Below are 15,080 nucleotides of genomic sequence, written 5' to 3' on the forward strand. Positions count from 1 at the left end.
GGGGCGCCTCGGGGACGTCCCGGCGCGGGGTCTCCCGGGCCCCCGGGCGGCGTCCTCGTCCTCCCGTGAGACCCGACTCCCCTTGTCCGCGGCTCGGCCCCCTCGGCTGGGCGGCGGGGGCACCTCGCGTCTCTCTCCCCGAGACGTCCTGCCTCCCCACCTGGAGCCCGAGGCCAGAGTACCGTTTCCAGAACTCGAGGTGTGGGACCGACAAATCTGTTTGGAAACCGCCACCCCCAACAAGTGGCTCTTCCCGAAGTGTTTCTGGGCCCCGAGGGTGGCTGTTCCTTGCTGTTTGTCTCTTACTTGCTTTGCAAGAGTAAAGGGGGTCATTACCCCCAACCGACAGCGCCAGAGTAACTGGTTTGCCCCTGCATAAGCGGATGAAAATCGACTCACTCAGAGTGGTGAGTGGTGGTTAAAACTAGGTATGTAATTTTGTGGGTTGTCGTTTCCTTACCCGTATTTATTTGCTTAACAGCCTAGCCTATAATATATACTGTTATCTAATCTAATAAAGGTACAACCTTATGGGCACTGAGCAACGTTAATGGGTTAATGGACAACCTTCCTTGCTCACGGCCTGGCTATCCCCCTGGATAGCCTGCCTTTGGAGGTCGCTGTGGGCCCCTCAGAGAAGGCAATGGCACCCCACTCCAGCACTCTTGCCTGGAAAATCCCATGGACGGAGGAGCCTGGTGGGCCGCAGTCCATGGGGTCTCTAAGAGTCGGACACGACTGAGCGACTTCACTTTCACTTTTCACTTTCATGCATTGGAGAAAGAAATGGCAACCCACTCGTGTTCTTGCCTGGAGAATCCCAGGGACGGGGGAGCCTGGTGGGCTGCCGTCTATGGGGTCACACAGAGTCGGACACGACTGAAGCGACTTAGCAGTAGCAGCAGCAGTGGGCCCCTCGAACCCGCTCAGAATATGTGTAAGAAATGCCACTAGCTTACTGATGGCCTTTGACCCCCATCAGCCAGCGGTTCTTCATAGAGAAGGCATTTACTGCAGAGATGAAAAAATACTAGAAAGGAGAATAAAGCCACAAGGGACAGTATTCAGTTTGCTCCTGTATGTAGGAAAATCGGTCCTCCACAAGGTCCTGATACCCCTGAAACACAAGGCCGTGAATTGAACTGCATTTTCTTGTCCTCAAAGCACTGCACTTTCTTCCTGTGGCAGATGCCATGTTTGCATTATCACACTGTTGTCCGCTGAGCAACGACCCTGTGTAAAACAGCATTTGTGTTAGCACTTGAATCATCTTTATACACCTGTGCTCCAGGCTAGGTGTTAAGTTTGAGATCGCTCTGGGTGTGAAAGTCCAGGGAACCTTTGGACTGCTACCAATGGCACCTCCTGGGCATTTTATTGCAGGTAAACTAATTAGATCCTCAGAATTGATACCCTGTAGCTTATTTGTTTTTTTAATGTTGTTAAGAAATGACCCAGCCACTGTTTTCTTCCCTTAGGTGCATTAGACAAGGCAGAGGACTCAACGCAGAGCAAGAAGCCATAACCTCTGCAGTGCTGGCTTGGGCTTCCAGCACAGTCTTTATAGGTTCTCCGAGTTCTCTGGGCTCTTGGCAGGACTTGCTTCTGCAGATTCTTTGAGTATGTGGAGTCTGTGTTTTCTGTACATTCTCGTTTACATGCCAAGAATTTTGGCATCCAGAAGTTAGCCTGTCACTTATTCCATGCCTATCATGTATCCCCTAAACCTAGGAGAGCAGGTTAATAATCCTTTAGACCCCCTGAACAATCAGATCTGATTTCCAAGGAGAAAATGCTGACTCTGGGAAGGAAGGCTCAGAGTTGACACCCCATTTTTCAGAAGCTGAATATTCTTGCAACAGGAAATCTAAACACTATTTCTCTCCTTTTGATTTTTTGTTTGGCTGCAATTGTATTGCTGGTTAGAGCAGGTGACACAGGAGACACGGATTCGATCCCTGGTTTGGGAAGATCCCCTGGAGGAGAGCATGGCAGCCCACTGCAGTGTTCTTGCCTGGAAAATTCCACAGACAGAGGAGCTTGACGGGCTACAGTCCATGGGATCACAAGGAGTCGGACAGGACTGGGTGAGCATGCACACGCATTACAGCTTCCACCAAAAAACTACACTACAGGTCATGGGTTGTGATTTGGTAGAAATGCCAGTAAGATTTTGGTTCAAAACCTGAAAACCATGGCAAAATGAAACCCCCCTCCCTTTTCTGAATTACAAGAACTTGGCAGAACGTGAGCTTCTGCAGCCCATAAACTGGTGGTAGGGTAGCCCCCTCACCCGTGAGAAGGTTCATTCTTTTCACTTGTCATATGCCCAGCACAGTGCAAGGTCGTGACCAAGTCTGCAGTAAACCATAGATGCAAAGATTCTGCTTTGTACATCTGTTGTACCAATGCCTGCCTCTGGTCTTCTTTTTGAAAATCTAAAATAATTGTGTGTTTGTGTGTGTGTTGAGGGGTGAAGTTAGAGGCGATTCATGGTCATTTTGGGGAAGCGGTGGGCACGTTGAAGGACTTGGAGAGAGAGTCATATAGTTCACAAAACTTACCTTTATAGTAAGGATAAGGTTTATTCTTATTTTTATGTAGAAGTTAATTATTTGATGGTATATTTTACATACACTCCAAACCAGTTACAATGACTTTTTCATTTAAATATCATCCACTTATTTCAGTATCATTTTTGTGGGTTGTGGTGCTTGATTTTGTGGCATCTAATCCCTCCAGAACTCTATGGGGTCCCATTCTTTTTGAATAGCAGGAGTTTAAGATGAAGATAAATTTAGTTTTGATTTGGGAACTTTGTGAATATGTTCTGAAATAGAAGGCAGTATCCTAAGGCATCACAGAGTTATGGTTGAGTTTTGCTATTAAGCACGGGTGTCTTAACCAACTGAAATTTATTTCTCACAGCAGTTCTAGAAGTCCAAGATCAGGGTGTCGGCAGATTCGGTGTGTGGTGAGAATCCTTTTTCCTTGTTTGCACATGGTTGTCTTTGCGTTATAGCCTCATGTGCCCAAGAGAGCAAGCTCTCCTCTCTTTCTCTTTTGTAAGGACACTGACTCTGTCATGGGGGCTTCCATGTGACCTCAGGTTCCCTCATGACCTTATCTAAACCTAATCATCCCCAAAGGCCCCACCTCCTAATACCATCCCTTTAACCAAACGCTTCAAGTCAAGTTTTTGCCTTTAACTCAAATTGATGAGGAAAAGTTTCTCCCTTTCTATTTTAAAGGACAGGCTGAGCCCACTAGACCAGCAAGTTGCCTGGCTGGAAGATGCAAGTTTCTCCCTGGTGTTTATCAACAGGTTGACTTTTTGCCATGCTCTGTGACATTTTCTTTTTTATAAGGGCTTGATAAAGTTTATCACATACACACTGCTCTTTATTTTTAATTTATAGATGACTTCTGATGGAATGAATCCTAGGAGAAATAGAAGAGATATTCAAAACTCTTTAAATGAGACTAAAAGAACATCTCTGAAAGCATTTTCTGTACAAATATAATGTTTCATGTTCATACAGATTTAAGATTAATAAAGGATCTTAATCGTTGTCTGTGCTTCTATCATACTGCATATTGTTTGGTAAGCCTTAGTCTACTTTTAAGACCTCTATTGAAAATAGTTAAGCATAGAAGAAAACAGATTCATTACTTTTGGCTTTCCTCTTTAAGAGAGAAGTTTGGGTGGAGGGAAAAAAAAATCATATTACCTTAGAATAAAGGTCATAAACAAACAATAAAATATGAGATATTATTCTGCATCTATTGTTGTTTAGTCACTAAGTCGTGTCTGAATCTTTGCGACCCCATGGACTGTAGCGCACCAGGCTCCTCTGTCCATAGGTTTTCCCAGGCAAGAATACTGGAGTGGGTTGCCATTTCCTTTTTGAGGGGATCTTCTCCACTCAGGGATAGAATCTGCATCTCCTGCATTGGTAGGTGGATTCTTCACTGCTGAGCCATTCTGCATTTACCAAGTACAAAAATATTCTTTTTGATGTGTGCATATGTATTATTTTACATTTCCATAAAACTTTTCTTTTTAAAGCTTAGGCTTGCATTATTTCATTCAATTCAGAAGTAACCCTATAGGGAGGCAGCTCGTGTACTATCTCTGTCTTATCACTTCATAGATAAGAAAACTGTGATGCACACAGCTTTCATCACTGGAAAAATGTCTCATGATTCACCTGAACAGTATCCATCCACATCTGTTGTCTATCCAGAGGGAAGAATGATGTGCAAGAAACCATATTTTTAATGAAATTTCAATTTCTGACATATATTTCCTATAAGAAATGTAAATAAGTTTCAGTTTTTTGGAAGTATGTTTTCTGAAATGGTCATTTAAAAACAGTGAATGTGATGTAATTGCAGCTAAAACTCAGCTGTTGTGCACTGATTTAATCATCTGCAATGGTGAACGCACAGGTATTTGAGAAATTTAAAAAACTGTATGGTACTTGACTAAAAAGGCTATGGTTTTTCCAGTGGTCATGTATGGATGTGAGAGTTGGACTGTGAAGAAAGCTGAGCGCCAAAGAATTGATGCTTTTGAACTGTGGTGTTGGAGAAGACTCTTGAGAGTTCCTTGGACTGCAAAGAGATCCAACCAGTCCATTCTGAAGGAGATAAGCCCTGGGATTTCTTTGGAAGGAATGATGCTAAAGCTGAAACTCCAGTACTTCGGCCACTTTATGTGAAGAGTGACTCATTGGAAAAGACTGATGCTGGGAGGGATTGGGGGCAGGAGGAGAAGGGGACGACAGAGGATGAGACGGCTGGATGGCATCACTGACTCGATGGACATGAGTCTGAGTGAACTCTGGGAGTTGGTGATGGACAGGGAGGCTTGGCGTGCTGCGATTCATGGGGTCACAAAGAGTCGTACACAACTAAGCAACTGAATGAACTGAAACAGGATTTTAAATTTTACAATCTCGATTCATTTCTTTCTTTATATAATCTTGATTCTCTCTTCTCTTTAATGGAAAGAGAATAGTAATCATAGTGGAAAATATTGGGTCAAACGCTTACCCTACCTTCTTCAGTATGAGAACCTGTTACCCTCTGCTAATACTTTTTATCTTAAAAAAGACAGATTGGGCTGTAATTGCACACTTAGCTTACTGATTCTCCAGCAGTGGGTCATAGCTTCCCAGCTGTGATGTCAGAAGATTGCCTAGGGGATTGCAATGCCTGTAACCTCTGTTTTTGCCCCTTTACCCTCCCTCATCTATAATAAACTGTCTTATAAATTCTGCTATATACATTTAGAACCACATCAGACTTTTATAGTGTTTGCTTCCACCATCAAACATAATATAAAACTCTTGAAAAGAAGGAAAGTCTTTTGTATTCATCAATATTCTTACCATGTATTTTCTTCCTTCCTAGGGTTCCAAGTTTCCTTCCTTTGATGTTTTCTGTTTAGCCATTGTTTTAGGGTAGGTCTGTGGGTGTCCAGTTCTCTTAAGCATCTGAGATTGTCTTTATTTCCCCTTTATACTTGAAGGTTATTATTTTTTTTCTGAGATTCTGCACTGACAGTTTCTTATTTTAGGTACTTTAAAAATAGTGTGCCACATCCTTCTGACCAGCATACTTTCTGATGGTAAATCCAGTCATTCTGATTGTTTCCCTATTATAGGGATGCTGTCTTCTTCTTCTTCTTCTTTTTTGGTGGCTTTCTAGATTTGTTCTTTCACGTGTCTTGTTAGAGATTTCTTTGGGTTTATCCTATAAGGAATCTGATTCTGAGATTCTATGCCTTTTACCAAGTTTGAGGAGTTTTCAGTTAGTATTTTTTTTTTTTTGATAATACTAATGTTAGATCTTATTAGTTTCACTGAGCCGTTTTTTTTATTATTATTATTCTATTTTCTCTCTCTTGATCAGACTGAATAATTTCTATTGTGCTATCTTGAGTTTACTGATTCTTTTGTCACTCCCATTCTACTGTTGAGCTTATCCACAAAGCTTTTTATTCAGTTCTAAAATTTCCGTTTGGTTCTTCTCAGTCTCTTCTTTTTCTTTGCTGAGTTTGTTTCTCTGCTGAAGCTTTCTGATTTTTTCATTAATTTCAAGCCCGTTTGTAATTACGTGAAAGCTTTATCATGGCTGCTGTAGAATCCTTCTCAGAGAATCCTAACATCTCTGTGATCTGTGTCAGCATCTCGTCTTTTTTCATACAAGTTGAGGTTTTTCTGGTTCCTGCTTTGACGAGTGATTTTCTTTTGAAACACAGACATTTTTTATTACGTTGTGAGACTCTGGATCTTATTCAGACCTTTTGTTTTAGCAGATGCTACTCTGGTTGATAAGGAGAAGCACCATCTTGTTACACTGCTGGGGCAGGTGTACGTATGGGCTCCCCACTTGGCCCCCACTGACACTCAAAGGAAGGGGGACTGTTCATTACACTTGGGTAGGGGTAGGAGTTCTGGCTCACTACATGGTCTTCATTGTCACCGCGGTGGGGTGGCTTCATTGCTGCTCAGCCACGGGAGGAAGTGCCTCCTCTGACCCCATCCCAGCAGTGAGGGAGCGCAAGTCCAGGCACCCCCGGTGAAGACTAAGGGTTGGCTGTTGGGGGTGAAAGTCCTGCTTGCTGCTGGGCCTTCTGTGACATCGCCCAGGTCAGGGTGTCCAGGTGCCTGATTCCAGCCTTATGAGGGTGTGCATCTAGGCTCCTCACTCAGCCTTTGCCGTTGTCAGCAGGTGTGAGGCTACCATTCTTTTCTGTAGTGTTTGGTTGTAGAACAGCAGTTATTGTCTAAAGGATCCAATCTGTAAGGTATTGCTTTTTGAGATCATCAAAATACTAATGAGTTTTAATTCAAAATCAGAGCATTGTAAATGAGTCCAATATAGGATGGACATGTTAAAATCATTAGTTTGTAGATTTGGTGCTTTTGAGTTTGCACAAAAACAAAGCAACCCATTAGACTACTTCAGGGGATTTAGCTGTCGATAAAATGGATAACTTCATTCATGTAGTTCTTTTCTTCAGCAAATGAATTGTAATGGTGGCATTATCTAACCATTTGGGGAACCTTTACTGAACAATCACAATTTAGGATGCTGTGGAGACACACAAATAAAAGGCAAGGCTATTACAAGTGAATGAAAACAAATTGGAAAACAGAACTGGGGAATCAACTATGAACAGTGGAAATACACGGTGACACAGATACAGCATTACAGATGGCAAGAGACATTCAGACATAATCTTGAGTCTAACTCCATGTATACATACATATTCTGTAAGAACAGTCGGACGGTTGAAAGTAAATGGTAATGTTGTCTGATTATAATGAGACTGTGTCTTCAGTTTAATCTCACCCATATATGTTTCCTATTGTTTTATTTTTGTAGAAGCAGGACACTGGCTATGTGTGATCACGGGCCAACCACTTGTCTAAGCCTGCGTCATTTCTGCAATGTGGAAAACCATACCTATATACGATACATGTTTTCTCTTAGAGTGCCTCCGAGTCTGTACCACACTGTTAGCTTAGGTGAACCTGTGCTTCATATCAAGCATATCAGAAGCCTGTAACAGTGCTCGAGGGTGAGCTGCCTAAAAAAGTACTGACACTTTTCCTGAAACTTCCCCTATGCTTCAAACACATTTTTACCACTAACTTGCAAACAGCAATAAATTATTTTATTGTCTTATTATAGTTTCATTAAGGATCTTATTTTTGGCTCAAGGCTTGTAACTTTAAATTCTTATAAATGCTCAAGGTCATTCTGTTTGTTTTCTCTCATTTATACTTGCATAAGCCTTGTTCTGTTCAAGTGACTTGTTCTGTTCAAGTGACTTGTTCTGTTCTTGTTCTATTTAAGTGATTTAAAGGTTCTCGAAACCTGGTAGTGAATAATTTGTTTATTCACTTGATAAATAATTAAGTGTTTATGCTAAGCACTGTACTGGGAATACTAGTTTTTAAAAACATTTATTTTTATTTATCTATTTTTTGGCTACGCTGAGTGACACGCGGGATCTAAGTTCCTCGACCAGGCCCCTGCAATGGAAGTATGGATTCTTAACCCCTGGACCGCCTGGGAAGTCCGTGAGAATACTAATGTGAATAAGAAATGGTTTCTGTTTTATGAGAGCTTCCAGTCTAATGCAGATGTAACAGTATCACTGTTGTTGAAACTACTGGAGTCATTTTTAGCTTATTTACTTTTCCACATAACTTATAATGCTGTATTTAATGTGCTTCTGAAGCTTTCTATTTACACGTCCCCAGTTATCATACCTTCAGAAACTGAAGTAGCACGGTCATGAAAGAGCGTAAGCCCGGGATCCGGGCTTTGTGGGCTGGAATCACGCTCCTCCATCTCCTAGCATTGTGAGCTGGGCAGGTGACTGCTCTGTGCCTCAGTTTCATCTCCTTTTGTAAAAGTTAGGTGAGTGATTATGTACTAAGTGCTTACAACAGTGGTCAGCAGATAGTCAACACTCAATAAATGGTAGGTATTATCATTACTTTCTCTAAAACATCAGAAACAATCAAATTCTGAGTTTCAGGGGATCATTATAATGGCTCTTTTTTAGTCTTTAGCTTCTTAAAAACACATTAGGGTTCTGATGTTAAGTAAATATTTACTAATATCATAAAACTTTCTTTTAATAGAGAATTGCTAATTTTTATTAACAAAAATTCAAGAGAGAAAGGCTGACAGGAGGTAAGAAAGTATGGTATATATAAGAAAACTTAGGCAGAAGATAAATAAGACTAAAGTATTAAGCACGTGGATACCTTTGTGAATAAGCCTATATCCTTTCTTTAAAATACAATTTCCTATACTTTTTAATAGGATCAAATATGAGTTTAATATAAATTTATATACATTTAAATATTTATTTTTAAATCCCTGAACACTGTTATATGATTACTGTTTATATTTAAATTCATGAGAATTATATAGACATTTTAGAATAAGAATGCTTATATCTTGTTTATACTTCTCAGAATCATAATAATTGACCTACTAATAAACTAACAAAATTGCTAAAGCAAAAGGAAATCTGACTTTTGCTATAAATACCTTAAAAATTTTTCTCCAAAAGAGGTATAAAGATTTTTACTTCTGACAATAAATTCTTCAAAATTATTAAAAGGCAGACAATACACAGGTTTATTCCAGCTTTAAAATTTTAATTTTAAATGAAATAATGTGACACTGATACATAAGTATACAATCAAAGATGGCAGATAACCTAATTCATTTTCCTGGTTTGTTCAAGCCTCCAGGCACCAATCAAATATCGAAGTCGTATAAAAAGTAGATCCTTTCCCATCTGTAGCCAGCTCCAAAAGGGAACTAATTTAGAACCTGTAATTTAAAAGTAATTAAAAATAAAAATAATTTCAGAGGAAAATGTAACAGAACTGTATTTTAGAAGTCAACCTACACCATCTTTGTGAGCTTCTAGTCACCATAATTTGTATTATCTGTACGTAAAATATAATTTGTACATGTAAAAATGATTTTTTGGGGGGTAAGTCTTCATGTTGTACACACTGCTTTTCAGTTTCATGCACTAGAGAACTGGGCACACCTTGTACATAATACAAGTACAGATTAATAATCTGAGATAAGAAAGCCAAGACAGAAATCCAAATTTTACTCTATTTCTACTAAAGATTCTAAATCAGATAAAAGAAATACATCTTAGCTAGGCCGCCTTCTTGTCCAGTGGTTGTCAAATGGCAATATGTCAAGCCCAGTTGACTCCATGAGATTTGCCCCCTTGAGCGTGTTTTAAAGCTTAGATTCCTTTATTTTACCCCTTGGAATTGTTTTTTAAGTAAGTCAGCAGTAGGGCCTCCCTCCCCTCCAGCTTCCGTTAACTGGGGTGCTGGGTGGTAAAGTGACCTGGTCAGGACCACAGGACAGTCACTGACAGTTTCCAGATTTAAGGCCAAATGCTCTGGCTTTCTCTTTTTCTCCCCCCTGCCCTGCCCAACTTTACTGAAGTATAATTGACAAATAAAATTGAAATGCATTTAAGGTACACAGTGCGATGATCTGATACCCAGATACACTGTGAAATGATTACCACAATCAAGTTAACACATCCACCGTAATTTTATTTAAATCGTGGACAAGACAGTTAAACATCTTTAAAACCAAAGTGAATGGTTTCTCTAAAAACAATAAAAACAAAACACCTTGATGTGAAATAAAACTTGGTAGGCTCTAAACTGAGAATTTCAGATGGCCCCTGCTCGAGCAGGGAGTCTCGAGCAGAGGGTCTGCAGATGATGAACACAAAACTTGCTCACTGAGTGAAATGGTTAATGAGATTTAATACTCAGCTACCTGAGAAATGCAAAGTGAGCAAATGATCTAAACTGAAACGTAGTGTACTTTCCCCCACTTCAGCTTCCCACAGAGTCTATGCTGGGCACAGAGCAACACAGACACTTCGATGGAGCCGAGCACAACGGGTCTGAGCATTCTCTCACCTGCTTCCCTTCCCAGGTGGTCTGCGCTGCTACCATGGAGATGAGTCAAACCGCTGTAAACTCAGTATGATTCAGCAAGACTCCCAGAGGTGTGCATAGTTTGTATGGTTTCTAGACTGGTTCTTAAGCTTTTTCTGTCCCTAAACATCTCAAGTTGCTTAATACCACACTGACTTTTCAAGAGGAAGCCATGCTCACCTGGAGGAGAGGTAACTGAAAGTCTCCAGTAATGCTCCTCCCACATGGTGAATTAATTTGGGATCATTCTAAGGTAAGCAAAGGAGAACACTAGAATATATTTTGAATTCTAAACAGTGAGATCTGTTTAAGCACTTCTGAATAAAAATTATCAGGAATTATGATAGATTTCACTTATTATAAACCTTAGAGATCTTTACATTTTTGAATGTATATACAGATACTAGCTAAAAACCAGCTGTGAATGGATTATGGATATTTGGAGTAAAAGCAGCTATAATTCTTCATTTAGCTTTGCAAAGTGGTTTGCAGGTATTCTAAACTCACTGAGCAATGATATAACACAATACTAAAAAAAAGGTATTATAAAAAGTAAAGTTTACTCCAAGACTATCCACCTTGCTTGTAGCCCGAAGTCATCACGATCCTGTCTACTGTACGAGTTTTTACTGAATTTCTTAGGCAAGCCAGTAGGCCTAATGAAGACCCTAAAAAGAGACTAAAAAAATCCAGAAGGCAGTAAGCCAGCTGGAGGCAGGTAGTGGGGATCAGTAGGCAATACTGTCTATGAAACTGCCTCTCTGAGTCAGGACAGCTGAGCGGGCCCTGAAGGGGGGCGAGGGGTGACAGGAAAGCCAGCTGACGTCACTGGGCAACTGTATGGTCTGAGGTCTTCCCCTGACTTAAGATCAGCTATAACATAAACAATATGCTCACCTTCAATTTCAGTCCAGTTGACAGCAATTTCTGCTATTGGGATTTTAAAGAACTGTGCTATGTAAAGCAGTTCTACATCAAATGCCCTGAAATAGAAAATATATGGCTATTTATTAAAAAGACAAACAGAGTGTAACTAAATCTCTACCTTGGCATGTTTTAAAGAAGCTTACACAGCAGATTATAAAAGCTTATATTGTAGAAGTGAAGGTCAGATAAATGTAAGGTCAAATAAAAGTCAAGGAGTGGAGGAGTTTCAAGGCAAATAAAAATGTTGTGTGTTACTGCGTAACATTTAAATGAGAAATATGGCCTCTCTTACAATGCAGAAACGCGCAGAGGTAAAAATGTTCTCTTGGTGTCTAAGAGAAAATTTAATCCAAGAGAAATTTTTAAGATTGATGGTTTTCACATCCCAGCTTTAGCTAGCTCAAGATACAGAACTGATAGCATTTTAAACTGATTAAGAGAGCTGATAAAACAACCACTGAGAAGCACTAGGAATGTTCTCAATCACTTTAGAGCTGCTTGATTATGTTCTTCTACCATCCAAGAACCAAGGTTTCATCTCCAAGTACAGGGTCCCTGTGGCCTACCTTCCGCCTTCCCCTTCCCAGTGCTGTCCCGGACTGCACAGTAGAGGCAGCTGGCACAAGTGAAAAGCCACTTTCGGCTGGTGTGAAAGGCCTGGTGGGTATAACTACATACGTACAGAGAAATCATCTCCAGTTTCAATTCCCAGCTCAGCCTTCCTTCTACCTGTGAAAGGTTCTTAAAGATCCTCTTCAGTCAGTCCTTTGATTTAGGTCAAATCTGCTTCCCTTAACATTTCTGAATCCTGATATGTTGGATTCTTCCAGCATTTTCCACCAGTTGCTTCCTTGCACTGGCATTAGTACCACTCCCTGTGCTGCACTTCTCCATGCTTTTGCCTGTCTCTAAAGGCACTGAAGTCTTTCCCTGTTTTGCTTTCATTCTTGAGACATTAACACCCTCTTCTCACTCCACTTTCTCGACTGCACAGAACATACTTCAAACTTCCCAAGCTTGATTTTAAAATATTAGCACAAATAGCAAAACGCCTCAAATCCATTTCCATTTGATTTCCCTGATCCCAAGCAATCTGAATTTGGAGTTTTGTTTTCTTGGCTGCAATACTACCAATGTCCATTATGCAACTAGTTTAAATCCCAAGTGTCTGGATAATTCAATACGAAAAATTTTTTTTTTTAAAAACATGTAGTGCTTTTTCTTATCCTAATAAAATATTTACTTAAGATGATAAAACCATCTACAAAAGTGTTCTTTGTGTTTCTAAAAGGACTATGTAAAACTTCCGTTAAATAGAATTGTGATACTCATGAAAGAAGGAAACAATTTGAATATTAAGCCGTGTGCTTAATCCTTCACTCTCTCAACACAAAACCCAAAAATTACCTAATGGGCTTCTGAGTTAGTTCTAATGATATTCAATAATCTGATCAAGATTATTAAATATTTCTCCAAGGATATCAGTATAGAATCACTGATTCATCAAAGGCACAACACAAGAATGATGAATGAAAAGGAGTGGGGTGAAAATGCAGCTGAATAACTGAATTTATATTAAAAAAACTGAAAGTGCTATTCATCTTCTAAACTATTATTTTTATATAGCCTTCACCCCTTAAACACTTTAGATATGAGGTGTTTATTAAAACAAAACACATTAGCATTATTATCAATAAAAGACCAATCTGGTACCAAAGCAAACATTATAATTAAAATACCAAGTCCTTCTAGCTGGATAATAAAGAGAATGGTTATTCTCCAACTAAGTGACTTCTTGAGCTTTTTAAGTGTGGAGAGGGCAAAGCCGCTGTGTTTTCTTTTGTGACTTAGTTCCTGGTATATCTGTTCCCTTATGAACAGATCTATTTCTGGAGAATGAAGAGTGTGCTGACTCTGTTAAACGGCAGATACACACATACCCTCCTGCTCCCTCCTGAAAGACCACTAAAATTAAAACGACAATGAAAGGATATAAGACAAGAACAAAAGATGATGAGAGTAGCCAAAAAAAAAAAACATATGAATGTTGGAAAGCAGCTGGACAAGTAATCAGGCAGAGTGGACAGCGGCAGAGGAAGAAGCCCAGAGCAGCTAATGGTCACAGAGGCCCCTGAGGTTCAGGCATCAGGGGCCTCGAGGGACCTCTGTTAAGTGGAGGTGCAGTGGGCTGCAAACTGGAGGACTCACTGAAAATCTGTATGAGATTCTCCTTTCTTCCAATTGGTTCTGTAAATGCTGGCAGCCAGGCTCATGTGTCCTAGGCAGGAGATTGAAGGATCTCACTTTAGTGAAAATGACCAGCCCCCAAACACAGTGACAGCTGGGAGTTACCCATACAAAGTGGCCCCACTCGTTTAGTCCACAGTGACATCTACCAGTTGGTCAGAGTTCTTTGACCATGCACACAGCTACTGATGAGCTTTACAGGGTCATACTAAAGATACCTGAAGGTAAACTTTAATGATAGAAATAAACATAAAAAAACTGGAGCAAAAGAAACAAGGCACGGAAAGAAGAAAATCTCAAAGTGTTAAATGAGACATTAAGAGACGTAGTGGAAGATACTATAGTCGTAAAACAGAGAAGAATGAATACTGGAATACAAGAGTTGTAGGAAATTGCAGTTTTGATAGCAGAGATAAAAATTCAAAAGGAAGGTTAGATGGTAAAATCAAGGAAACCTCAATAGAAAAATAGGAAGGAGAAGAGAAAATAAAATTAGAGGATCAACAGGGAAGTTCTACATGTGTTTTACAAATGAGAAGAGAGAGGAAATTGTTGAAGAAAGGATTAAAGGACATTTCTGAGGAACAAAGGACATGGGTTTCCAGAGTTAGAGGCCCACTGAGTTCTCAACAAAATGCATGGAAAAGAGCCATATTAAGTCGCTGAATCATGACATTTCAAAACACTCTAGAGGAAAAAAAGGCTTCCAAAGCGGGGTGGAAACAATATGCCACAGAAGAGAATCAAGATTACATTATCGACAGAACTGGACTTTTCCACAGAAACACAGAGTGCCAAAGAAAACAGAGCAACGCTTTCCAAATCCTGAGGAAAAATGATTTCCAACCTGTAACTCTTTCTCCAGCTAAATGGTAAACGAGCATGAGGGTGGAGTAAAGGCACGTCTCCGCACGCGGGGTCTTGCAGTGCCTGCTTCACATTTTCAGCAAGTTTCATAGAGGATCCGCTCTACTAAAATAGGGGGGAAGCCAAGAAGGACGAGATGGAGGACAGGAGCTGCAGCAGACCAGGAAACAACTAGAAAGGAAGAGCCGACGAGGTGTCTCTGAGAAAAGGATGGAATTGAGGCATAATCTGATGCCTCTGGGAATTCACGCTCCTGTCAGAGTGAGCATGAGGAAGTGTCAGATCCATCAAGAAATGCCAACAAAAAGCTCCAGGCAGTTATTACCTTCAGGAAAAACAAAAAGTACTACAATTACATGGGTCTATAATCTCATGGCATGCTACAGATCAAATCTGAATTCTCCTTACCCAGCTAGAATGATCAACGCTGAGCTGAGCAAAATTACTTTAAAACTTCAGTAGGCACGTAAGTGTGGAGGGTAAACAGGAATTTAAGAGAATACTTAAACATTC

General features: G+C 40.2%; 1 protein-coding gene and 1 long non-coding RNA gene across 5 annotated transcripts in view; one reads left to right on the forward strand and one right to left on the reverse strand.

The window, feature by feature from the left end:
- The first annotated feature begins 2,054 nt into the window (after nucleotides 1-2,054).
- On the forward strand, nucleotides 2,055-3,574 carry LOC104985450. Its single transcript, XR_824895.1, has 4 exons — nucleotides 2,055-2,087; nucleotides 2,929-2,974; nucleotides 3,252-3,325; nucleotides 3,420-3,574. It is a non-coding gene; the product is annotated as an uncharacterized LOC104985450 (long non-coding RNA).
- Nucleotides 3,575-9,154: 5,580 nt separating this feature from the next.
- The window catches only part of ALG5 (ALG5, dolichyl-phosphate beta-glucosyltransferase), a 27,331-nt gene continuing 21,405 nt past the window's right edge, over nucleotides 9,155-15,080 (reverse strand). For 2 of the 4 annotated variants that reach the window (XM_010835625.1, XM_010835626.1), the window contains exons 9-10: nucleotides 11,424-11,509; nucleotides 9,155-9,372 (exon numbers count right to left, since the gene is read on the reverse strand). In XM_010835625.1, coding sequence (XP_010833927.1) covers nucleotides 9,257-9,372; nucleotides 11,424-11,509 — 202 coding nt within the window. In that variant the 3' untranslated portion in view covers nucleotides 9,155-9,256. The remainder of the gene's footprint in view (nucleotides 9,373-11,423; nucleotides 11,510-15,080) is intronic. The other 2 variants (XM_010835627.1, XM_010835624.1) reach the window with 1 other exon arrangement.

The sequence above is a fragment of the Bison bison genome, unplaced genomic scaffold (genome assembly GCF_000754665.1).
Source record: "Bison bison bison isolate TAMUID 2011002044 unplaced genomic scaffold, Bison_UMD1.0 scf7180017864048, whole genome shotgun sequence".
NCBI classification, from domain to species: domain Eukaryota; kingdom Metazoa; phylum Chordata; class Mammalia; order Artiodactyla; family Bovidae; genus Bison; species Bison bison.